The 24,850-nt window shown below is 54.5% G+C and overlaps 3 protein-coding genes across 8 annotated transcripts in view; 2 read left to right on the forward strand and 1 right to left on the reverse strand.

The window, feature by feature from the left end:
* IL27 (interleukin 27) lies at positions 1–7,848 on the forward strand. Its single transcript, XM_003281917.4, has 5 exons — positions 1–31; positions 3,087–3,259; positions 3,344–3,442; positions 4,713–4,871; positions 6,898–7,848. Exons 1-5 carry the CDS (start codon positions 1–3, stop codon positions 7,156–7,158), a joined length of 723 nt encoding a protein of 240 aa, XP_003281965.1. The 3' UTR covers positions 7,159–7,848.
* On the reverse strand, positions 7,848–13,009 carry APOBR (apolipoprotein B receptor). The gene is made up of 4 exons (XM_030798963.1): positions 12,199–13,009; positions 8,822–11,851; positions 8,469–8,737; positions 7,848–8,382 (listed from the first exon to the last, which is right to left on the reverse strand). The coding sequence occupies exons 1-4, from the start codon at positions 12,442–12,444 to the stop codon at positions 8,313–8,315; spliced, it is 3,615 nt and encodes a 1,204-aa protein (XP_030654823.1). The 5' UTR covers positions 12,445–13,009; the 3' UTR covers positions 7,848–8,312.
* Positions 11,759–24,850, forward strand: part of CLN3 (CLN3 lysosomal/endosomal transmembrane protein, battenin) — an 18,903-nt gene continuing 5,811 nt past the window's right edge. The window contains exons 1-11 of one of the 6 annotated variants that reach the window (XM_030798982.1): positions 13,252–13,435; positions 14,612–14,786; positions 14,963–15,072; positions 15,226–15,304; positions 18,265–18,361; positions 18,989–19,060; positions 19,905–19,984; positions 20,105–20,190; positions 20,998–21,070; positions 21,158–21,301; positions 23,517–23,629. In XM_030798982.1, coding sequence (XP_030654842.1) covers positions 15,027–15,072; positions 15,226–15,304; positions 18,265–18,361; positions 18,989–19,060; positions 19,905–19,984; positions 20,105–20,190; positions 20,998–21,070; positions 21,158–21,301; positions 23,517–23,629 — 790 coding nt within the window. In that variant the 5' untranslated portion in view covers positions 13,252–13,435; positions 14,612–14,786; positions 14,963–15,026. Of the gene's footprint in view, positions 11,825–13,251; positions 13,436–14,611; positions 14,787–14,962; positions 15,305–18,264; positions 18,362–18,988; positions 19,061–19,904; positions 19,985–20,104; positions 20,191–20,997; positions 21,071–21,157; positions 21,302–23,516; positions 23,630–24,850 lie in introns of those variants that run through there. The other 5 variants (XM_030798978.1, XM_030798969.1, XM_030799002.1 and 2 more) reach the window with 5 other exon arrangements.

The following is a 24,850-nucleotide window of genomic DNA, read 5'->3' on the forward strand; positions in this document are numbered from 1 at the left end:
ATGGGCCAGACGGCAGGCGACCTTGGCTGGCGTGAGTTTGAAGCCGGGGTGGGGGGCTTGGTTGAGTTTGGGCAGAGGATGGACGAGCTTGGCTGGTGCAGATGGGGGTCGAGAGCTGAGAGCAGCAACTTGGCCAAGACTGAGGACTCGGCTGGCTGCTGGATGGGAAGGGAGGCTGGCATGACTGGGTGGGGGCCTGGGGCAGTGGGATGGTGATTTGACCCAGGGCTGGGCAGAGGATGAGAAGAAGATGATTCTCGCCTTGGCTAGCGGGAATGGGGAGGGTTGGGCCAGCAATTTGACAAGGACCAGGTCTAGGCAGATAAATGAAGAGTTTGGAGTGAATAAGCAGAAGCCAAACAGCTTGGCTAAGACTGAGAATGGGGCCGGCTGGAGGAAGAGCAGAACGAGGTGCTGGCACAAGTGGGGCGTTGGGACCAAGACGTCAGCAGCCTCACTGGGTCAGAGGTCTTTAGTTTGATGTTGGAAGGAGGTCCAATCTGCAGCTGGTGGCTGCAGAACTCAGGGGCTAGAACCAGAGCAGTAGGCAGAGGAGAAGGTAACATGCCACGTAGGGCAGGTAGGGACCAAAGGCTGGAGGATGGAGACAGAGCCTTCAAAGGCCAGAGCCAATGACCCAGGATCGGCTGCAAAGGGTAAGGAGGGGGTCTGGGGGCTCCAGAGCTCAGGTTGGAGGTGGCACAGCTCACTTACAGTTGGGCTTGATCCACCAGGGCCTGGGGGCACCCACCCCGTCCCCAACATTGAGCTAGGAAGAACCCCACTCTGCCTTAAGTCTCCAGGATGTCAGAGGGTCCGAGTGGCCCCAAAACCAGGGAGTCTGAATGCCAGAGATGTTAGGTTAGGCATTGCCCACCACATCTGGAAGTCCACAAGGGAGGTAGATGTCCTTAGAAGCTCCCCTTCACCTTTATCAGGGGACATTTCGAAGAGCAGAGCCCAGGGCTTAGAGATTGAGAGAGGACAGGGAAGAGGCAGGGAGGGAAGGGAGAACAGGATGGACTTCGGGCCAGTTTTGGTTTGTGTTTCGAGGAGAATTGTGTAACTCTTGTGCTTGCTAGATTTCCTCTCCCTGAGGGGGAAATTGATGAATGCTGCCCTCTTCCTAGAGCGCCCATCCACTGCCCCTCTTTCCAGGAAAACATAGGTCAAGAAGCACATTCAGAATTCAGCCATTCTGGGTGGGCGCAGTGGCTGATGTCTGTAATCCCAGCACTCTGGGAGGCCAAGGCAGGCGGATCATCTGAGGTCAGGAGTTGGAGACCAGCCTAGCCAACACGGCAAAACCCCTGTCTACTAAAAATAATAACAATTAGCCAGGCGTGGTGGCACATGGCTGTACTCCCAGCTACTCAGGAGGCTGAGGCAGGAGAATTGCTTTAACCTGGGAGGTGAAGGTTGCAGTGAGCCGAGATTGCGCCACTGCACTCCAGCCTGGGTGACAGAGTGAGACTCTGTCTTAAAAAAAAAAAAAAGCTCCCACACTGTGGATTCGCCCCAGGCAAGTTACCCTGCCAGGATCCACCTGCCGTGGTGGAAACTGGACCAACCTGTCCTTTTGACTCTCTGGAATAGAGCCTCTGGCATTGCCAGCCCATCCCTGGGGACCTCATGGCCAGTTCAAGCCATCAGAGCCGCTTGGCTGAGCCCAAAGAATCCTTGGCAGAACATGGTGTGCCCACTCCTGGGGCAGGTGGCTGCCTCCCTCTGCATTCTCTGAGGAAAACCCATGGGCTCTGCATTTGGAAAAATCTGGAATCCAGTCCTGGCTTCCCACCTTCTGGCTATTTGACCTTGGGCAAGTCAACCTCACTGAGCCTCATCTGCAAATTGGGGAGAACAATAGCACTGAGGCTGCCACATGTGGTTGTGCAGGTTGCTCACTGAAAAAGGCATTTGGCCAAGGGAGTTTATGGGGGTCAAAATCCAGCCTCTGCCCCAGCACAGTGGCTCATGCCTGTGATCCCAGCAGTTTGGGAGGCTGAGGCGGGAAGATCTCTTGAGGCCAGGAGTTCAAGACCAGCCTGGGCAACATAGTGAGACCCTGTCTCTACAAAAAAATAGAAACAGGCGGCCGGGCGCAGTGGCTTACGCTTGTAATCCCAGCATTTTGGGAGGCCGAGGCGGGCACATCACGAGGTCAGGAGATCGAGACCACGGTGAAACCCTGTCTCTACTAAAAATACAAAAAATTAGCCGGGCGTGGTGGTGGGCGCCTGTAGTCCCAGCTACTCGGAGAGGCTGAGGCAGGGGAATGGCGTGAACCCGGGAGGCGGAGTTTGCAGTGAGCCGAGATCGCGCCACTGCACCCCAGCCAGGGGGGTGACAGAGCAAGACTCCGTCTCAAAAAAAAAAAGAAAGAAAGAAATAGGCACAGTGGTGTGTCCCTGTGATCCCAGCTACTCGGGAGGCTGAGGTGAGAGGATCACTTGAGCCTAGGAGTTCAAGGCTACAGTGAGTTGTGATCACACCACTATACTCCAGCCTGGGTGATAGAACAGAACTCTGTTTCAAAAAAAAAAACGATCAGGCTTCTGGTCTTTTTGCAAAAGTGGGCACGCCATGCGGAGATGCCATATGGGGGCCGTGCTGGCTGCATTGTGGGGTTTTGTTTTGTTTTGTTGTGTTTTTTGGAGACGGAGTCTGGCTCTGTCGCCCAGGCTGGAGTGCAGTGGTGTTAGCTCACTGCAGCCTCTGCCTCCCAGGTTCAAGTGATTCTCCTGCCTCAACCTCCTGAGTAGCTGGGATTACAGGCATGCACCATCACGCCGGACTAATTTTTGTATTTTTAGTAGAGACAGGGTTTCACCATGTTGGCCAGGCTGGTCTTGAACTCCTGGCCTCAGGTGATCCGCCCGCCTCGGCCTCCTAAATTGTTGGGATTACAGGTGTGAGTCACCGCACCCAGCCTCCTTTGTGGTTTTGAGGAGGCAGAGGAATGATGCTGGTGAAAGTGCCTGCACCGTGCTCACAGCTAGCACAGGCTCAGAAAAGGCATGTTCCCTTTCTTCTCCCGAGTTCTCAAGCTCTCTCCCTGTCTTGCCACCCTCTCCCCATCTCTCCAGGGCTCAGCCTGTTGCTGCTTCCCTTGCTGCTGGTTCAAGCTGGTGTCTGGGGATTCCCAAGGCCCCCAGGGAGGCCCCAGCTGAGCCTGCAGGAGCTGCAGAGGGAGTTCACAGTCAGCCTGCATCTCGCCAGGAAGCTGCTCTCCGAGGTTCGGGGCCAGGCCCACCGCTTTGTAAGTCCCCCTAATGCAGCTGATGCTGGGGATGGGCAGACCCCCAATCCCTTCTGGCCACCATTAACAGACCTTGCCCCCCAGGCGGAATCTCACCTGCCGGGAGTGAACCTGTACCTCCTGCCCCTGGGAGAGCAGCTCCCTGATGTTTCCCTGACCTTCCAGGCCTGGCGCCGCCTCTCTGTGAGTGAGGGCTGGTGGAGTGGGGCGGGAAGCTTGTGATAGGCTGGGGCTAGGGTGCAAGATGAGGCTGGAGATTGAGCTGGAGATGCATTGGGGATAGAACCTGAATGAGGTTGAATATGTCATTGGACATAAAGATGAAAGACAGGTATGGTGACTTACACCTATAAACCCAGCACTTTGGGAGGCCCAGGTGGAAGGACTGCTTGAGGCCAGGAGTTCAAGACCAGCCTGGGCAACATAGCGAAACTTTGTCTCTACAAAAAAAATTTAAGTGGCTGGGCGCGGTGGCTCACACCTGTAATCCCAGCACTTTGGGAGGCTGAGGCGGGCGGATCACGAGGTCAGGAGATCGAGACCATCCTGGCTAACATGGTGAAACCCCGTCTCTAATAAAAATACAAAAAATTAGCCAGGCGAGGTGGCGGGCGCCTGTAGTCCCAGCTACACGGGAGGCTGAGGCAGGAGAATGGCGTGAACCCCGGGGGCGGAGCCTGCAGTGAGCCGAGATTGCGCCACTGCACTCCAGCCTGGGCAACAGAGGGAGACTCTATCTCAAAACAAACAAACAAACAAACAATAAAGATGAAGCTGGAATAAGGAAATGGGGTTGGGAAGAGGTAAGAGTGGAGCTGGGCATGGAACGCGGCAGGCATGGGACTGGAATGAGGCTGGAGAGCGATCACAGCAGCATGGAGGGTGGATGGAGGTGGCACTGCGGGTGAGAACGCGGATAGTTAGAGATGAGAAGGTAATGATGAGCGTGAACGTTAAGCAGGGGATGGAGAAGGGATGGGGGTTGCTGGTGGGGAAGGGAATGGAATGGGGTTGGGAATGAGGTTGGAGATGGGATGGAAAGATGGAAAGAGTGAGTCTGGGCACATGGAGGAAGGATGGAGTTGGGGTTAGGAATGGGAATGAGGCTGAAGATGGGATGGAAACACGTGGGCAGGAGGTATGATGGGATGGTGGAGGAGGGAAGGGAACAGGGCTGTGGATGGAGAGTGCTTCAGGGACTGAGAAAGGGTGGGTTAGAGAAGATCATGGGCATAGGAGTGAAAAGGAGGCTGGAAAAGGAGATGGGACAAATGTCCTAGACAGTGGAGATGGAAGGAATGGGGACAGAGCTGGGCTGAGGTGGGGAAGAGCTACGGGGATGGACTGGAGGCTGGAACGTGGAATGGGAAGGAGACCCGGATAGGGAGGGGGTGGGTGTGATATGGCCATCCTTGGCCTGTGGGCCTTTCCTGACCATCTCCCTCCCCTTCAGGACCCGGAGCGTCTCTGCTTCATCTCCACCACGCTTCAGCCCTTCCATGCCCTGCTGGGAGGGCTGGGGACCCAGGGCCGCTGGACCAACATGGAGAGGATGCAGCTGTGGGCCATGAGGCTGGACCTCCGCGATCTGCAGCGACACCTCCGCTTCCAGGTAGAGCCCGGCCACTCTCTGCCACCCCAGACCACGTGGGAAAGAGGACTCCCTGGCTCATTCAGTGATCCCATGCTCTGAGTGTGTGTGAGTGTGAGAGTGTGAGTGTGACTGTGTGTGGGTCCATGAGTGTGAGAGTGAGTGTGACTGTGTGGGTCCGTGAGTGTGAGAGTGTGACTGTGAGAGTGTGTGTGTGTGGGTCTGTGAGTGTGAGAGTGTGTGGGTGTGACTGTGAGTGTGTGTGGGTCTGTATGAGTGTGAGCATGACTGTGTGTGAGGGTGTGGGTCCGTGAGTGTGAGAGTGTGTGTGTGGGTCTGTGTAAGTGTACCTGATTGTGAGAGTGTGGGTGTGACTGTGAGTGTGTGCGGGGGGGCTGTATGAGTGTGAGCGTGACTGTGTGTATGTGGGTCCGTGAGTGTGTGTGTGACTGTGAGTGTGTGTGTGGGTCTGTGTGAAAGTGTGTGACTGTGAGTGCGTGGGTGTGACTGTGAGTGTGTGTGGGTCTGTATGAGTGTGAGCGTGACCGTGTGTGAGTGTGTAGGTCCATGAGTGTGAGAGTGTGTGTGTATGGGACTGTGAGTGTAAGAGTGTGGGAGTGTGTGGGTGGGTGTGTGAATGCGAGTGTTGTGTGAAAGTGAGGTGTGTGGTTGAGAGTTTGGGTATACGTATGTCAGTGTGTGAGGATGAGTGTGAGTGTGAGAGTGTGTGGGTATGTGAACGAATTTTTTTTTTTTTTTCTGAGACTAAGTCTCACTCTGTCACCCAGGCTGGAGTGCAGTGGCACGATCTCAGCTCACTGTAACATCTGCCTCTCGCGTTCAAGCAATTCTCCTGCCTCAGCCTTCTGAGGAGCCAGGATTACAGGCATGCACCACCACGCCCAGCTAATTTTTTTGTGTTTTTAGTTTCACCATGTTGGCCAGGCTGGTCTCAAACTCCTGACCTCGTGCTCTGCCCCCCCTCAGCCTCCCAAAGTGCTAGGATTACAGGCATGAGCCACCGTGCCCAGCCATGAATGTGTTTTTTGTGAATGTGACTGCATGGGAATGAGTGTGGGTGCGTTGTGAGAATATGTTGTGTGAGTGTGTGCGTGTGTGTGCGCGCGCACACAGCCACACCAGGCCCTGGTGCCGCCCCTCAATCTTCGCATTCTCCTGGGGCTCCATCTTGAACAGGAGGCCAATGGGCTGTGAGGTCACTCAGGGTTTGTCCTAAGCACCCAGCACAGTGTCTGCCTCCTGTTTCCTTTCTCCCTCTGATTCTCTGATGTCACCCAGATCCTCCAGAACCTTTCAAAAGGAAATCAGAATTTTACACTTAATGAAATGAGAATGGAAAATGCAAGCAGCAGGGCCGGGTGTGGTGGCTCACGCCTGGAATCCCAGCACTTTGGGAGGCCAAGGTGGGTGAATCATTTGAGGTCAGGAGTTCGAGACCAGCCTGGCCGACATGGTAAAACCCCATCTCTACTAAAACTACAAAAATTAGTCGGGCGTGGTGGTGCACATCTGTAGTCCCAGCTACTAAGGAGGCTGAGGTAGGAGAATTGCTTGAACTGGGGAGACAGAGGTTGCAGTGAGCCGTGATCGCCCCACTGCACTCTAGCCTGGGCGACAGAGCGGGACTCCAAGAAAGAAAGAGAGAGAGAGAGAGAGAGAGAGAGAGAAAGGAATGGCAAGAAGCAGGGAATCTGAGCTATGTCACCCTCTGCCTGTTGCTGACCTAACCCAAGAGCAACCTTCACAGCAGAGAGAAATTCCCTGAACCCCACCCCTCGGGGCAGTCCTTGGGATGATCTAGCTCTGTGAGCATCCTCTTGCTCCTTGACTTCCATTTTCTCGAACCGAAAGATCAGGTGAGATGCGTTAGCAGGTGACATCATGGAAGATCAAGTAGGGAATGTCCGGGGAAATCATGACCTTGTGGTCACTGATGTCACTGGGAGCCGCTGGGCACGAATAGGGAATGAGGATTCTCTCAGGTTCTCGGCCTGGCCCCTCCCTGACCCATGGTCTCTCCTCACAGGTGCTGGCTGCAGGATTCAACCTCCCGAAGGAGGAGGAGGAAGAAGAGGAGGAGGAGGAGGAGAGGAAGGGGCTGCTCCCAGGGGCACTGGGCAGCGCCTCACAGGGGCCGGCCCAGGTGTCCTGGCCCCAGCTCCTCTCCACCTACCGCCTGCTGCACTCCTTGGAGCTCGTCTTATCTCGGGCCGTGCGGGAGTTGCTGCTGCTGTCCAAGGCCGGGCACTCAGTCTGGCCCTTGGGGTTCCCAACATTGGGCCCCTAGCCCTGATCGGTGGCTTCTTAGCCCCCTGCCCCCCACCCTTTAGAACTTTAGGACTGGAGTCTTGGCATCAGGGCAGCCTCCGCATCATCAGCCTTGGACAAGGGAGGGCTCTTCCAGCCCCCTGCCCCAGGCCCTACCCAGTAACTGAAAGCCCCTCTGGTCCTCGCCAGCTATTTATTTCTTGGATATTTATTTATTGTTTAGGGAGATGATGGTTTATTTATTGTCTTGGGGCCTGCTGGTCCTCCTCGGGCCAAGCCCCCATGCTGGGTGCCCAATAAAGCACTCTCATCCACCCCTGGCCTCCGCTTCTCTTTGGGGAAGGGCTGCCTGACACCCAGAGGGCAGGGCATCCTGGAACGGGGTCAGCAACCTCCAGCCATCCTGAACCCCCCTCTGCTCCTACATTTTTGGGGTCCCTGGCCCACCTTCCCCTACTATGTCCTGCTCAGCCAGGCAGTTGCCATCGTAACCAGCGGCATCCTGAGGCTGAGCTACCGTTTTGGAAGCTCAAGGCAGCTCGTCTTTCATTCTGAACAGTGCTCCTTCAGCCCTCCTAACTGCCTTCCTTTGGCCTGGATGCAACTCTAGAGGTTTGTGTTATCCCCACCCAGTTCTGAGGGTCTTGGTGCAGGGAGTTGGGCTGGGAAGCGGAAGTCAGAGAGGAAGGCCTGTAAGGAGAATGGTCACTGTTCCCTCTCAGTCTTCTTTGCAGTCTTTATTTTTTTTATTTTGTTTTTAAAAGATGGGGGTCTTGCTATGCTGCCCAGGCTGGTCTCGAACTCCTGGTCTCAAGTGATCCTCCCACCTTGGCCTCCCAAAGCTCTGGGGTGACAGGTGTGAGGCCCTGTGCCCAGCCTCCTTGCAGTCCAGACAGCTGACTCAGGCTGGGGAGGAACCAGGGCAGGCACCCTGAGAGGTGGTCTCAGTGGGGTAGGTGGTCCACCAGCCTGTGTTGGAGAATCAGACTCCTTAAGTTCCAGGTCTTCCCAGACGTCTGTTGTTGCCTGCTCCATGAATGATATATCAAGACGCTGAGGCCCAGAGGGTGGAGAGGATGTGTCCACGGAGGCAGACGGAGCAGGGCTCAGCGGCGTTGGAGCAAGCCTTCTGGCCCCCACTCAGGGCCTGGCTCCCAGAGCACCGGGTCTCAGTCACTGGGGCTTAGGCCGGCTCAGACGGGCTTGCAGCTCCTGCATCATGCCAGGGTGCGTGAGGCCAAACCTGGAGGCGGAAGTCAGGTCCGTGAGAACGGGTTCCCAGGTGCCCGCAGTCTCTTCCCCACCCCAGCCGAGTTGCCCTGTGCCTACCCGTGTCCCAGGGGCCTTCTCCTGGCTGGCACCGGGGTCCCATCATGCCTCAGGGGGCTTGGCTCCAGGCGTTCCTCCAGCTGGAGGGGTCTCTGCTCAGGAGCTGACAGCTCCTCCTCAGGAGGATTGGGGGCTGGGGGCTCCTTCTGCTGCTCCCAGGCCGGAGTCCGACGAAAAGAGGGCCGGGAGCGACGCTGTGAGGAGCTTCTCGAGAGGTGCACGCGACTCCTTGGGACAGAGACATCTAGGAGGGACCCAGGGAGCGGGGCCTGCAGGAAAGGGGGCACAGAGGACCATGGAGCTGGCTTTGGGATTCCACTCGTTCCCCCCAAGACCCCACCAAGAGCCCTCACCTCACTCCAGCTGTTGGCAACAACTCCTCTGGCACTGCCCATGGCCTCAGCCGTCTTGGCTTCCCCGACTGACTCCGGCGCAGCTTCTGCAGGGGCCTGGTATGTTGGCCGCTCCTCCTGGCCCCTGACATCTTCCAGGCTTTCTGGCTCAGTCTCCTTGGCCTCTGCCCTCCAGTCCCCGGTCACCATTAGACCCTCTGCATCAAGGAGCCTTGGTGCCTCTCCCTCGGGGTGGTGGTCCCCACACCGCCCCTCACTGTCTTCCCTCTGTTCTCTTTCCTGCCGTCCAACAGCCTCTACTTCCAACAGCGTCCACTCTTCTAGAAGCCCCCCAGCCTCCACCATGGCTCCCATCCCCTCTGCCCTCACTGTCTGGGAGCCCGCGCGATCCAGCCCACAGTTGTCCTCTGCACCTGCAGATTCCTCGGCCTCTACCCGCCCTCCCCCAGGTCCTCCCTCCCTGGACTCAAAAGCCTCTACTTGGCCACCTCTGCCAGCCACCTTTTCCTCTGCTGAGCCCTCCAGGCCAAATTCTTGCCCACCTGCGTGCTCTCCTGCTGCTGCCTCTTCCTTTTCTTTCGAGTCCCAGCCTTGTCCAGGCGCCCCTTCCAAAGCTTCACTAGCACCAGCAGCGCTGACATCTAGGACCACCTCACCCCCCATAATCCCAGCAGCCACAGAGCCAATCTGTGCATCCTCACGGTCCTGGAGGCCCACAGCCACCGCTTGCAGCCTCCAGCCTCTCCTGGATGTTTTGTCAGCCTCCGCCTCCCCATCCTCAGTTTCTCTGGCATAGGCCTCTCCCAGTGAGGGGCAAGGCCCTGCGTCTGCCCCTGTGCTTCCGTCCAGCTTCTGGTTCTCTGAGACAGACACCTCTCCCTCCTCAATTCCACATCCCGCGTCCTGGGTTGTCGGCCCCTCCCCGCCTGCCTCTGGGACTTCTGATAGTTCAGACTCTCGGTCTCCTTCGGCCTCAGCCGCCGGGGTCTGGCCTCCCGCAGCCTCCTCCTCCCGCTGCTCGCCATCGGCCGCATCCTCCTGGGTATTTCTTCTCTCCATGTCCCTTCTCGTGCAGTTTTCCCAGGCTCCTGGGAAGGCCTTGGAGCCCTCAGGCTTTACAGACCCCGCATGCCTGGGACCTGCCTCCAGGCTCCTCTCCTGCTCCTCTTTGCTCAGGGCCAGAACTCCCATGAGCTCCACCTCCCCTGCCTCCCTTTCCTCGGGTTGCTTAGTTGGGGTCTGGGTGCCCCCCATCAGCTCAGGTCCCTGGCCTTTGGTGACCCTGTGTGTGAGGCCACCCCATTCCACCCCCAGTGGGCCACAGCTAGTCTGGGCCACCTCACTCTCCTCCCCTGTGAGCTCCTCCTCAGGCCTGGCCTCTGGAGTTGCCTCCAAGTCGACAGCGCCTTCAGCCTCTCCATCTGAGGGCAGCTCAGCCGCTGGATCCCTGCTGCTCCTTCTCTCCTCCTGGGCCTCCTCTGCCTGTACCAGCTCCTCCAGCCTGGCCTGGTCGGCCCTGATCTCCAAGTCCCGCCTCATCTCAGCCTCCTTACCACACAGGTCTGCCTGGCCCTCAAAGCTCTCCCCTGCTTCCTGGCCTCCCACAGCCTCCCTCCCTGCTGTCTGGCTCTCAGCAGCCTCTTCTGTTCTCTCAGTGCTCAGGACCTGGGCCTGTTTAGGGAAAGGGCTCACCTCAGCCTCTCTCCCCTCATCCCCCTCCTCCTCTAGGACCCAGACTTTTCCAGTAGCCTCCAGGAGCCTTTCTCCTGGGACTGCTCCATATTCTGTCTGTCTGACTCCCGGGAGGTCAGCCTCCTCTTTGCCTGAGGTTGTCCAGGCCTCGTCCCCTCCTGAGGCTGTCCCGGCCTCCTCGTCTCCTGAGGCTGTCCCAGCCTCCCCGCTTGAGGCTGTCCTGGCCTCCTCCCCTCCCGAGGCTGTCCCGGCCTCCCTGCCTGAGGTTGTCCAGGCCTCGTCCCCTCCTGAAGCTGTCCCGGCCTCCTCCCCTCCTGAGGCTGTCCCCGCCTCTCCGCCTGAGGCTGTCCCCGCCTCCTCCCCTCCCGAGGCTGTCCCGGCCTCCCCCCATCCCGAGGCTGTCCCAGCCTCCTCCCCTTCCAAGGCTGTCCCAGCCACCTCCCTGCCTGAGGCTGTCTCAGCCTCCTCCTCACCTGAGATTGTCCTGGCTTCCTCCCCATCTAAAATTGTCCTGGCCTCTTCCCTACCTGGGGTTGTCCCGGCCTCCTCTCTACCTAAGATTCCCCAGTCCTCAGGCTCTGCCCCTGGGCCCCACGTCCCCCATGCCCTAGTGCTTTCACAGGCCTTCTCCACCACCACCACCTCTTCTCCTTTCCCAGCGCCTTCAGCCCCGGCCTCCTCAGTTTCCCCTGCATCTGCCTCCCTGACCCCCTGCTCCGTCTCCCAGTTGTCCCCCGCCGCCTTTGGCCCTCCAGCACCAGCCTTCCCCTCCCACTCCCCATGCCAGGTCCACTCTGACTCTGCCCCTCTGGCCATCCCTGGCTCTCTTGCCCTGACCTCTTCCTCCTTCTCCTCCTCCTCCTTTCCCCAGCTTCTCAGCCTCTCCTCTCTGTTCACTTCCTGCTCATCGGGCTCCTGCCTCTCCTGGGCTTGGCCACTGCTGTCTTGGCAAGCCCCAGACCATGCCTTGGATTTCTTTCTGGCCTCCAAGGGGGCGCTTGGCTCCTGGCACCTGGCAGCCTTGGCTGTCTCCCCAGCCCCACTGTCCTGCCTCTCTGCTTGGGACCCATGGGAGCTGCCATCTCCCCAGTCCCAGGTCTGTTCTACAGCTGAGCTCCCCGCTTCACGTCTTCTGTCATCTCCAGGCCCTCTCAGCCCTCCAGCCCCCTGGCTTTGGCTGCCTCTAAGGCCCTCCAGGGCCTCCTGGGCTTCCTCCTCTGCAATCTTCCCTGTCCTTCCCACCGCCACCGCCCTCAGTTCCTCAGCTGCCTGCGCCTCCCGCTCTACAGTGGGGACTGCATCTCCCAGGAGGTAGGAGACAAAGGTGCCGAGGGAATCCTAGGAAAAAAGAGGGAGGGGAGAGGCACTGAGGGGAGTCCCAGCCCTTTCCCTGGTGGCCCTGGCTGGAGGAGCCCAGGTTAAGGAAGAGGGTACTGGGATCTGAGAGAAGAGGATTTGCAGAAGGAGCCAGAAAGGGCATCGATTAGGGGTACGAGGACGCATGGTTGGAAGTGGGGACTGAAATTCAGAAAATATTAGGCCAGGAGTCTGCCTGAACCTGAGAAAGCAATCTCCAGTCTGAGGAGATGAGGAGGAGGGGAAAGGTGAGGCCTCAGGGGAGGTGCCTGGAGGTGAGGCCTCAGGGAATGGGGTGCAAGTCTCTGGCAGCTGTCTACCCTTCTCACCAGTGCCCCCCTCAAGGCCTGGTGCAGCCCAGGGAGGTGTAGCCGGAGGAAGTCCATCCCGTCTGTCTCTGTGTGTCCAGAAAGCTGATAATGACCGTCCCCACCCACCAAGACAAGCCAATCTTCCCCAGGACCAAAGGCACTTCCTCTTCCCGTGTCTCCCTGATGCGTCCCCGCCCCAGGCCCTGCCCACGGCCCCTGATGCCCACAGCAGCCCCCACTGCAGCCCGGGAAATGGGTGTACATCACACAGGGGACTCAGGTGCACATTTGGAAATAAAGGGCAAGCAAGAGGCCAGAAAGGACAAAGTGGGAGCAGGAGACCTTAGAACTGGGGAGGGGGAGAAGGAGGGGACTTGTGGCAACAGCAGCTCAAGTGACTCAGGTCTTGTATCCGCACCTCAGCCATTTCCGCCTCCCCTACAAGCCACAGCCACTCTGTGAGAGGAAGCTGGGGTTTGTGGTTCCTGTTTTGCCTGGGAAGAAAGAGTAGCAGTGAAGAGGGAGCTGGTGGGAGCTCTGACACATTTCAGCATCATTAATGCTTCCCCCAGGGGTGGAAGGGGCTGAATTGGTGGCTCTGGGGTGCATCCCCTCATCTATGATTAGGCTTGCAAAAGAAAACTTGGCTAAACTTTATATTGTGGCTATCTGTGTCTTCCTCCCACCTTCCTGTGACTTCCTTGATGGCAGATGCCATGTATGAAACGCTGCTGAATTTCTAGAGCCCTGCATGTTAGTAGGATTCCATTTCCCATCAGCTGAGTGACCTGGGAGGCACACTAGAGAAGGCACATTTCTTTTCTGTTTTTTTTTTTTTTTTGAGACAGTCTCACTCTGTCACCCAGGCTGGAGTGTAGTGGCGCAATCTCGGCTTACTGCAACCTCTGCCTCCCAGGTTCAAGTGATTCTCCTGCCTCAGCCTCCCAAGTAGCTGGGATTACAGGTGCGCACCACCACGCCTGGCTAATTTTTGTATCTTTAGTAGAGACAGGGTTTCACCATGTTAGCCAGGCTGGTTTCGAACTCCTGACCTCAGGTGACCTGCCCACCTCGGCCTCCCAAAGTGCTGGGATGACAGGTATGAGCCACCACGCCCAGACAAGAGGGCACATTTCAAACCGCATTCTGAAGGGCTGGTGGTGAGAAAGAGCATATAGAGGTGGCACAGCCCATAGCAGAGATGAGGCCAAGGACAAGAAGAGAATGCAGGATGCCGCTTTCCACCTAGAAGAAGGTAAGGGTATGATTCCTTATTTGGAACTACATAAAGTGACCTTGCTCTACTTCTCTTCCATACCCTCCTTCTCCCCTCCCCAGCCCCACTTTCCTATTCCAATTGGGGCAATTCGATGAAATCACAGCATCAGAATCTTAGGCCTTAAAATCATTTAGTCTGGCCAGGTGCAGTGGCTCACACCTGTAGTCCTAGCACTTTGGGAAGCCAAGGTGTGTGGATTGCTTGAGCTCAGGAGTTTTTCCAAGGTACCTGTGACTACAGGCATGCACCACCATGCCCGGCTAATTTTTGTTTTATATGTATGTGTATATATATATATATATTTGTACCTTGGTTTGTATATATACATATATATATATGTATACATATATATATATTTGTACCTTGGTTTTCTCATCTGTAACACCAGGGGTTGAAGTGCTGTGATATTTTTTAGTTCTAGGATAATTTGGAAGTAGGGATCTCTTAACATCTTGGATACTGCCAATAGATCATCCACAAAATCCCCTTAGATGAGTGTTATGTTTATTTAGGTCTCTAAAACAATTTGTAAGGTCAACAGATGGGGATAAGAATGACCTGAAGGTGGTCGTCTTTGTTCGCAACCAGAAACAGTCCTGCCTCAAAAAAAAAAAAAAAAAAAAAAAAAGGGAGTAGGCAGGTGGCCATATTTGTTTCTGGCAAGTGAGTGCTGAAGGAAAGGAGCTGAAGCCTCCCACAGCCATAACTGGTGCTGGCAGGATACCGTCTCGGTCTTGGGCTCCACTGATCTAAGGTCACGGCTCTGCTTGCTGCTCCCACCCACTCCAGTTTAAAACCTGCGGTTCCGGCCGGGCGCGGTGGCTCACGCCTGTAATCCCAGCACTTTGGGAGGCCGAGGCGGGCGGATCACACTAGGTCAGGAGATCGAGACCATCTTGGCTAACACGGTGAGACCCCCGTCTCTACTAAAAATACAAAAAATTAGCTGGGCGTGGTGGTGGGCGCCTGTAATCCCAGCTACTCAGGAGGCTGAGGCAGGAGAATGGCGTGAACCCGGGAGGCGGAGCTTGCAGTGAGCCGAGGTAGCGCCACTGCACTCCGGCCTGGGCGAAAGAGAGAGACTCCTTCTCAAAAAATAAAAATAAATAAATAAATAAATAAATAAATAAAAAATAAAACCTGCGGTTCCAGGGTTCTCCGGCCCCTCCCTTTCTCACGCTCCGAAGCCGAGAAGGCCCAAAGCGAAGACAGAGAGGACCCGGAAGTAGGGAAACCTCTGAGCACGTGATGCGGGAACACGCGGGTGCTGTCACGTGATCCGACAACCTGCCTCTGCTTAGTGCAGAACATTCTGCTGCTCTTAAAGGTACAGGCCTCAGGGTCCCTGCTGTAGACGGGGCGGGGGCAGAGTACGATAGGTGGGGCGTGGTGGGTCGTAGGGCGCTCGAGATGGAGCCCCCAGCTTCCTTGATGGCGCGAGTGCCCTAGACAAGCCGGAGCTGAAACCGGCAATCGGGCGTTGATCCTTGTCACCTGTCGCAGACCCTCATCCCTCCCTTTGGACACTCTATGACCCTGGACCCTCGGGGGACCTGAACTTGATGCGATGGGAGGCTGTGCGGGCTCGCGGCGGCGCTTTTCGGATTCCGAGGGTGAGTATTCCCGCCCACCCTCATGGAGCGACCACCTCTGGCTCGCAGCCCACCTGAGGGGAGTGAGAGCTGACTCGGCCCCGGGAGGACACTCATGGAGCCGTCGTGCACCTGAGAGTGGGTGGGGGTCATGCCCTCTTCTCGCTCTCCCAGGGGAGGAGACCGCCTCGGAGCCACGGCTCCCTCTGTTGGACCATCAGGGCGCGCATTGGAAGAACGCGGTGGGCTTCTGGTGAGTGGCCTGAGAGTTCAGCAAGTGACAATGGCATGAGAAGAGGGAAGTGACAGGAGGAAAGGGGGAGTTAAGCTGCGCAAAGGAGCTGAACCCACAAATATTTACTGAATCTACTGGTTTGCCCCGGGGGAAGCATGTAAAATTTCCAAACTTCACTCCTTATCACCTTCCGGATTTAGCAAGATCCTCATACCACCTGTAAATATTTACTTTTTTCCTCCAGTCAATTCAGCCTTGAACGTTTTTTAATGCACATATTTTTAAAAAGAAAACTTTAAATCACGACTCCACATGGAAAACCAGCGTTTTCCTAATGAACGTTTAAATAAATGCATCACTACTAAAACTTTTTATTTTTTAAATTTTTTTATCTTTTTTTTTTTCTTTTTGAGACAGGGTCTTGCTCTGTTGCCCAGGTTGGAATGTAGTGGTGCAATCACAGCTCCCTGCAGCCTGGAACTCCTGGGTTCAAGTGATTCTCCCACCTCAGCCTCCAAGTAGCTGTGACTACAGGCGTGCACCACCGCATCTGGCTAATTTTTAAATTTTTTTATAGAGATGGAGTCTCACTATGGGACCTGGGCTGGTCTCAAACTCGTGGCCTCAAGTGATCCACCTACCTCAATCTTCCAAAGTGCTGAGATGAGCCACCATGCCGGGCCTGAACCTTTTTTTTTTTTTTGAGATGGAGTCTCTCTGTCGCCCAGGCTGGAGTGCAGTGGCGCAATCTTGGCTCACTGCAAACTCCACCTCCCAGGTTCACACCATTCTCCTGCCTCAGCCTCCCGAGTAGCTGGGACTACAGGCACCTGCCACCACGCCCGGCTATTTTTTTGTATTTTTAGTAGAGATGGGGTTTCACTGTGTTATCCAGGATGATCTTGATCTCCTGACCTTGTGATCTGCCCGCCTCGGCCTCCCAAAGTGCTGGGATTACAGGTGTGAGCCACCGCGCCCGGCTTTTTTTTCTTTTTTTTTAAATTTTATTTTATTTTTGAGACAGAGTCTCACTCTGTCACCCAGGCTGGAGAGCAGTGGCACGATCTCGGCTCACCGAAACCTCCGCCTCCCGGGTTCAAACGATTCTCCTGTCTCAGCCCCCCCCGAGTAGCTGGGATTACAGGCGCGCGCCACCAGACACAGCTAATTTCTTGTATTTTTAGTAGAGACTGGATTTCACCATGTTGGTCAGGCTGGTCTGGAACTCCTGACCTTAGGTGATCCGCTTGCCTCCACCTCCCAAAGTGCTGGGATTACAGGCGTGAGCCACCTTGCCCCGCCCTGAAACTTTTTAAAAGGTCATCCACATAGCTTCTAAAATCATTCAAATACCAAGCCTCGGGAAATACTTCTAGCATTAACCTAAACATTGAGGACTTGGATCCTCAACCCACTTCCAGATTGGGTTGAAAATGGCTTCCCTTGTACTATTTGGAAGAGTCACTTAACCTCTCTGACCCTGGTTCCTCTACAGTCAAATAGGAAGAGTAGTATTGTAGTTCATGGGAAGAGTAGTATTGTAGTTCTACTTGAAAGGCTTGTGAAAAGGCCCCTGATGAAATCTCTGGCACCCGACCCAGATTCCCTCCCATCACTGAATGCAGCTCTGGGAGATGAGAGTAAACAAACGGAACTCTTCCTGTATCCTAAAGGCCTTTGGTCTTATCTTGTTTTGATCTGTACAGCATTCTGTTGGGGGGGATAGTCGGGAGAGAAATTTGTATGCCCATTTTACACATGAGTAGACTGAGACTACTAAACAGCAGACTTGGGGCTTGAACACAATCCTTTTGGTTTCGAGCCCCAGGATTTTTTTCTTTTCTTTTTTTTTCTTTTTTTGAGACAGAGTTTCGAAAAAGTGTGATCTTGGCTTACTGCAACCTCCGCCTCCCAATTCAGGCGATTCTTGTGCCTCGCCCTCCAAAGTAGCTGGGATTACAGGCGGGAGCCACCACGCCCAACTGATTTTTGTATTTTTAGTAGAGAAGGGGTTTTGTCATCTTGGCCAGGATGGTCTCGAACTCCTGGCCTCACGATCCACCCGCCTCGGCCTCCCAAAGTGCTGGGATTACAGGTGTGAGCCACTGCGCCCGGCTGCCCCAGGAATTTTTTTTTTTTTTTTTTTTAATTGTACCACAGTGCATCAGAGGATGAGAAATGCCCCAGGAACTGAGTCACAATGGGAGCTCAGAGGAGAGAGTGGTCACAGGGAGTTTCTGGGAGAGGCCTTGGAGGCTGGAAGTGAATCCAAGTCTGTGATCCCAAAGCCCCTATTTCTTTCTTTTTTTTTTTTTTTTTGAGATAGAGTCTCGCTCTTGTAGCCCAGGCTGGAGTGCAATGGCGCAATCTCAGCTTACCGCAACCTCCGCCTTTCGAGTTCAAGTGGTTCTCCTGCCTCAGCCTCCTGAGTAGCTAGGATTACAGGCATGTGCAACTTCGCCCGGCTAATTTTGTATTTTTTAGTGGAGATGGGGTTTCTCCATATTGGTCAGGCTGGTCTCGAACTCCCGACCTCAGGTGATCCACCTGCCTCAGCCCCTCAAAGTGCTGGAATTACAGGTGTGAGCCACTGCACCCGGCCTCTTCCTTTTTGTGACAGGGTCTTGCTCTGTCACCCAGGCTGGAGTGCAGTGGCATGATTACAGTTCACTGCAGCCTCTGACTCCTGGACTCAAGCAATCTCCCACCTCAGCCTCCCAAGTAGCTGGGACTACAGCGTGAGCCACCACACCTGGCGAATTTTTAAATTTTTTGTAGAGATGGGGGTCTCACTATCTTCCCCAAGCACCAAAGCCTGTATTTTTGACCCCAGCATTGAATGAAGGTGGGATCTGGTGATAGAGGAAAAAAAAAAAGAGGGAGCTGATTGAAGGGCACAGGTAAGGGGAGGTTTAGCACAAAGGCTACAGATGGCTGCAGGATGAGGAGGGAGTTGAGACCTGTCCTGCTCCTTCCAGGCTGCTGGGCCTTTGCAACAACTTCTCTTATGTGGTGATGCTGAGTGCCGCCCATGACATCCTTAGCCACGAGAGGACATCAGGAAACCAGAGCCACGTAAGTGACTCTCTACCACCACCACCATGGTTAGTCCCTGTGGGAAGATGAGGGGGTGGGACAAGGGGGAGTAAAGTTGCCAGTCTCTGGCTGGGTGCAGTGGCTCACACCTGTAATCCCAGCAGTTTGGGAGGCTGAGGCGGGCGGATCACTTGAAGTCAGGAGTTTGAGACCAGCCTGGCCAACATGGTGAAACTCTGACTCTACTAAAAATGCAAAAACTAGCTGGGTGTGGTGGCACACACCTGTAGTCTGAGCTACTCAGGAGGCTGAGGCAGGAGAATTGCTTGAAGCCAGGAGGCGGAAGTTGCAATGAGCCAAGGGTCACACCACTGCACTCTAGCTTGGGCAACAGAGTGAGACTCCATCTCAAAAAAAAAGAAAACTCTTGAATGTTATCTAAACAAAGTCCATTTACAGGGCCATCTGTGGCCTGTGGTCTAGTAGGGTGAGACTCATATGGAAACCCCCTCTTCATTGTGCATGCAGAGACGCTGAGGTCCTGAGAAGCCAGTCACTGCTGACCCAAAGCCATCCTTCAAGTGAAGGCAGAGCTGGGACGGGAGCTAGGCTCTGTGTGTCTATCCCTCTGCCTCCAGGGTGAAAGACATGCTTTTCTCCCATTAGGTGGACCCAGGCCCAACGCCGATCCCCCACAACAGCTCATCACGATTTGACTGCAACTCTGTCTCTACGGCTGTGCGTACTCATCTCACCTGGTCCTTGCCTGACCCAGGGCCCCTGGGTCTACAGACCCCTCTCCCAGCCCTTCACTACCCAGCTGGGCCTGTCATGATTAAAACAGTTGAGACCTGGGCTGGGCGCATTGGCTCACACCTATAATCCCAGCACTTTGGGAGACCAAGGTGGGAGGATCACTTGAACCTAGGAGTTTGAGACCAGCCTGGGCAGTATAGTGAGACCCTACCTTAAGGAAAAAAATTAAAATATATATATATGTAATAATTGAGACCTTAATATAATTTCTGAAGCTGAGGCGGATGGATCACTTGAGGCCAGAAGTTCGAGACCAGCCTGGCCAACATGGTGAAACCCCATCTGTACTAAAAATACAAAAATTAGCCAGGCGTGGTGGTGCGTGCCTGTAATCCCAGCTACTCGGGAGGCTGAGGCAGGAGAATCACTTGAACCTGGGAGGTGGAGGTCGTAGTGAGCTGAGATCGAGCCACTACACTCCAGCCTGGGTGGCAGAATGAGACTCAGTCTCAAAATGTATATATAAAGTTTATGAGTCCTTTCTGTCTATACCATATATTAGCTCATTTAATCCACACAGTAGTCCTGTGAGCTAGGCACTATGATATTCCCGTTTTCCAGATGAGGAAACTGAAGCTCAGAGAATATAAACTCTTGACACACAGCTAAGGAGTGGCAGAGCTGAGACTTGAACCCAGGTGTGCCTGACTCCAGAGCCTGTGTTTGTAGCAGGCCTCTTTGACCAGCTCCTGCCTCTCCTTGGCGACTTGGTTGGGAGGGTTGTCCCCTGGAAGCTCTGGGGTCTCACTCTATTCTCCTGTCCCAGGCCGTGCTCCTGGCGGACATCCTCCCCACACTCGTCATCAAATTTTTGGCTCCTCTTGGCCTTCACCTGCTGCCCTACAGGTCTGGGTGGGGGTAGCGGGAGGCAGGGTGGGCAGGAGCTGAGAAAGGGGAGGCCAGGAGGGCTGAGATGCTGAGAGTAGACACTGACCTTCCCCCTCCCTTCCCTTCTCACCCCCTCAGCCCCCGGGTTCTCATCAGTGGGATTTGTGCTGCTGGAAGCTTCATCCTGGTTGCCTTTTCTCATTCCGTGGGGACCAGCCTGTGTGGTGAGTGTGTGGTTCTGTGTCAGATGGGGGGCCCCGAGGAACCGCATCAAAGCATTTGTGGGAAGAGTTTCCCCAGCCTCCCAGAGGAAAGGGATTCATTCTGTCACCTTTAGAAGCCTGCTAGGGCTATCAGCAGTAGGAGATGGGAGACTGGGACAATTTGGAGGGGTAGGCAGTGGAGGAGATGGGAGAAAATGGATGAATTAGACAGAGATTGAGGTGAACAAAGTCAAGACTCTTTGATGGGCCGGGCACAGTGACTCATGCCTGTAATCCCAGCACTTTGGAAAGCCGAGGCAGGCGCATCACCTGAGGTCAGGAGTTCGAAACCAGCCTGGCCAACATGGAGAAACCCCGTCTCTACCAAAAATACAAAAATTAGCTGGGTGTGGTGGCACGAGCCTGTAATCCCAGCTACTCGGGAGGCCGAGGCAGGAGAATAATCTCTTGAACCTGGGAGGCAGAGGTTGCAGTGAGCCAAGATCACGCCACTATACTCCAGCCTGGGTGACAGGGCGAGACTCCATCTCCAAAAAGAAAAGAAAAGAAAAAGACGGATGAAGGGGCAGAGACATCAAGGGTGCATGTCTGCCCCTGGTCTGATAACTGGGTGGATGGAGGTACCATTCTCCATGAAGGGACACGCAGGGGAGTAGGCCTTGCTTCAGACCTGGAACCTGGCCTATGCATGGGATCTGTTGGAGCCTCTATGAGCTGATACTGAGGAGGCCATGGCCAGACACATTAGGGGCCCGGGCAATGTGGCAAGGCAAGGTGTGACCATCCCAGTGCTTGTCCTTCCCCCAGGTGTGGTCTTCGCTAGCATCTCATCAGGCCTCGGGGAGGTCACCTTCCTCTCCCTCACTGCCTTCTACCCCAGGTAAGCAGGTGGAGCAGGGAGTGTGGGGAGAGGCTGTCCCATGGTCAGCCTTGGTCCTCCTGAATGTTCCTGTGTTCTCCTTCCCAGGGCCGTGATCTCCTGGTGGTCCTCAGGGACTGGGGGAGCTGGGCTGCTGGGGGCCCTGTCCTACCTGGGGCTCACCCAGGCCGGCCTCTCCCCACAGCAGACCCTGCTGTCCATGCTGGGTATCCCTGCCCTGCTGCTGGCCAGGTGAGCTGCCCTGAGCCGGGAGGGAGAGGGGTCCAAGTAGAGAAAACTTGGCCATGGCCGGGCGTGGTGGCTTATGCCTGTAATCCCAGCACTTTGGGAGGGCAAGGAGGGTGGATCGCCTAAGGTCAGGAAACCAGCCTGGCCAACATGGTGAAACCCCATCTCTACTAAAAATACAAAAATTAGCCAGGTGTGGTGGCAGGTGCCTGTAGTCCCAACTACTCAGGAGGCTGAGGCAGGAGAATCGCTTGAACCCTGGAGGCAGTGGTGGCAGTGAGCCGAGATCACGCCATTGCACTCCAGCCCGGGCGACAGAGTGAGACTCTGTCTAAGGGAAAAAAAAAAAGAAAAGAAAACTTGATTGTGATTGCCATCTTCAAGTCCCTACCTTGCTCTGAAGGGAGGTGGAATCCGGACTCTGATAGCCCTGGGTGTGAGTCCTGGAGCTGCCACTTTTTAGCTTTGTAGCATTGAACAAGTTACTCCACCTCTCTGAACCCTCAGTTTCCCCATATCTCAAATGGCAGTCATTCTTGCTTTCTTTGGAGGTGATGAGGGTAATGCATTCAACACAGTGTGGTTCCCAAGGTGATTAGAAGTAGGATGAGGATGGACTTTATTTTATTAGTTCCTTTTTTTTTTTTTTTTTTTTTAAATCAGTGTTGACGAGGTTGGCCTTGAATGTGTAGCCTCACCTCCCTGAGTGCCAGGGCAACCAGCCTGGCGGCTCCCTTTTTTTTTTTTTTTTTTTTTTTCTTTGAGACGGAGTCTCGTTATGTCACTCAGGCTGGAGTGCAGTGGCTGGTGTGATCTCAGCTCACTGCAGCCTTGGCCTCCCAGGCTTTAGTGATTCTCCTGCCTCAGCCTCCTGAGTAGCTGGGACTACAGGCCCATGCCACCATGCCTGGCTAATTTTTTATATTTTTAGTAGAGATGGAGTTTCACTGTGTTGGCCAGGCTGGTGTCAAACTCCTGACCTCAAGTGATCCGCCTACCTTGGCCTCCCATAATGCTGGGAACACAGGCGTGAGCCACCGCGCCCGGCCTGATTAGTTCTGTGTATTTTCATGCATATTACAAAACACTTTGGCCGGGCATGGTGGTTCACGCCTGTAATCCCAGCACTTTGGGACACTGAGGCGGGTGGATCACGAGGTCAGGAGTTTGAGACCAGCCTGGCCAATATGGTGAAACCGTGTCTCTACTAAAAATACAAAAATTAGCCAGGCTTGGTGGCACTTGCCTGTAGTCCCAGCTACTCAGGAGGCTGAGGAGAAGAATCGCTTGAACCCAGGAGGCAGAGGTTGCAGTGAGCTGCGATCATGCCACTGCACTCCAGGCTGGGCAACAGAGCAAGGCTCCGTCTAAAAAAAAAAAAAAAAACCACACACTTTGAACTAGCCAGTCACACCTGGCCCTTCACCAGATTAGTGCTTAGGACAAGTCTAGGTAGAAAAACTGAGTCCATTTAAAGAAAAAATATTAAGTAAAAATAGATATATACAGGAGGAATATGGATATGGCAAATAACATGAAGCCAGAACCCAAGTGACTAAAATCGAGGAAGTTCTGGCCTAGCACAGAGTGAACGTATAATTAATGGGAGCTAGAGCAACCATTAGAATAATAATGGCCAGAAAACAGAACTGACTCGCTAGGTATGAGCCAGCAGTCCAAACGAGGGCCTGCTGAGCACAGTGGCTCACAGCTGTATTCCCAGTGCTTTAGGAGGCTGAGGCTGGAGGACCACTAGAGGCGAGAAATTTGAGACCAGCCTGGGCAACATAGCGAGACTCCATTTAAACAAAAAATGGAAAATATGAGGCGGGCTTGGTGGCACATGCCTGTAGTCCCAGCTACTTGGGATGCTGAGGCGGGAGGATTGCTTGAGCCTGTGAGGTCGCAGCTGCAGTGAGTTATGATTGCACCACTGCATTCCAGCCTGGGTGATGGAGAAAGACCCTGTCTCTGAAAAAAATCAAAACAAAGGCCCATGAATAGGAACAACAAGGAGATAAATTCAGCTCCAAAGAAGGAAGCCTTTGTCCACAATTGGAGCTCTCCAGCACAGCGTAGGCGCCTTAGAGGCAGTGAGCTACCCATCTTTGGAAGTGTTCAAAGGTAGACGTGTTCCCTGGGAAAAGTGGCCTAGACGGTCCCTGGGGACCTTCTCAGCCAGTAGGGTTTTCTGACCCTGCCTTCATCCTACTCCTAGCTATTTCTTGTTGCTCACATCTCCTGAGGCCCAGGACCCTGGAGGGGACAAAGAGGCAGAGAGCGCAGCCCGGCAGCCCCTCATAAGAACCGAGGCCCCGGAGTCAAAGCCAGGTAGGAGACACAGACCCTCAGAGAGGTCACTTTCTTTCTCTCTGGGTTTGGCCTTTTCCTCTCTGCAATAGGCAAAGTTAAGAGGGGAAAGAGAGTGAGTGTACTGGTTATGGGAAAAGCCTTTGTCTATTTGAGAAATGCTTGTTGAGGCCGAGCACAGTGGCTGATGCCTGTAATATCCCAGCACTTTGGGAGGCTGAGGCAGGAGGACCGCTTGAGCTCAGGAGTTTGAGTCCAGCCTGGGCAACAGAGCAAGACCTTGTCGCAAAAAAAAAAAAAAAAAAAAAAGAAAGAAAGAAAAGAAAGGAAGGAAGGGAGGGAGAGAAGGAGGGGTATTAATTGAGTACTTACCATGTGCCGGGCATTCCAATCACAAGTGCTGAGGCCCTGCGGTGGGGATAAGCTGGGATGTTCTAGAACCAGAGAATGGCCAGTGAGACTGGGCAGGGTGGGCCAATGGCCAGCTGTGGAGCTGTACAAGAGACATTGGCCGGGGGTGGTGGCTCACACCTGTAATCCCAGCACTTTGGGAGGCCGAGGCAGATGGATCATCTGAGATCAAGAGTTTGACACCAGTCTGGCCAACATGGTGAAACCCCATCTCTACTAAAAATACAAAAATTAGCCAGGCATGGTGGTGCATGCCTGTAGTCCCAGCTACTTGGGAAGCTGAAGCACGAGAATCACTTGAACCCGGGAGGCGGAGGCTGCAGTGAGCCAAGATTGCACCATTGCACTGCAGCCTGGGCAACTGAGTGAGACTCTGTCTCAAAAAATAAAAAAAATTAAAAATCAAAGAGACATGAAGAGGTCTCATCTGGTTAGCTTTTTTTTTTCATCATGGTAAAGTATGTATATTACTCGAAGTTTACCATTTTATTTATTTTTTATCTTATTTTATTTTTTTGAGACGGAGTTTCACTCTTGTTTCCCAGGCTGGAGTGCAATGGCGCAATCTCAGCTCACTACAACCTCCGCCTCCCGGGTTCAAGTGATTCTCCTGCCTCAGCCACCCGAGTAGCTGGGATTACAGGCACCTGCCACCACACATGGCTAATTTTTGTATTTTTAGTAGAGATGGGGTTTCTCCATGTTGGCCAGGGTGGTCCTGAACTCCTGACCTCAGGTGATCCGCTCGCCTCAATCTCTCAGGGTGCTGGGATTACAAGCATGAGCCACTGCGCCCAGCCATTTTAACCATTTTTAAGTGTCCAACCCAGT

This window comes from Nomascus leucogenys, chromosome 2 (assembly GCF_006542625.1).
Source record: "Nomascus leucogenys isolate Asia chromosome 2, Asia_NLE_v1, whole genome shotgun sequence".
Classification (NCBI taxonomy): Eukaryota; Metazoa; Chordata; class Mammalia; order Primates; family Hylobatidae; genus Nomascus; species Nomascus leucogenys.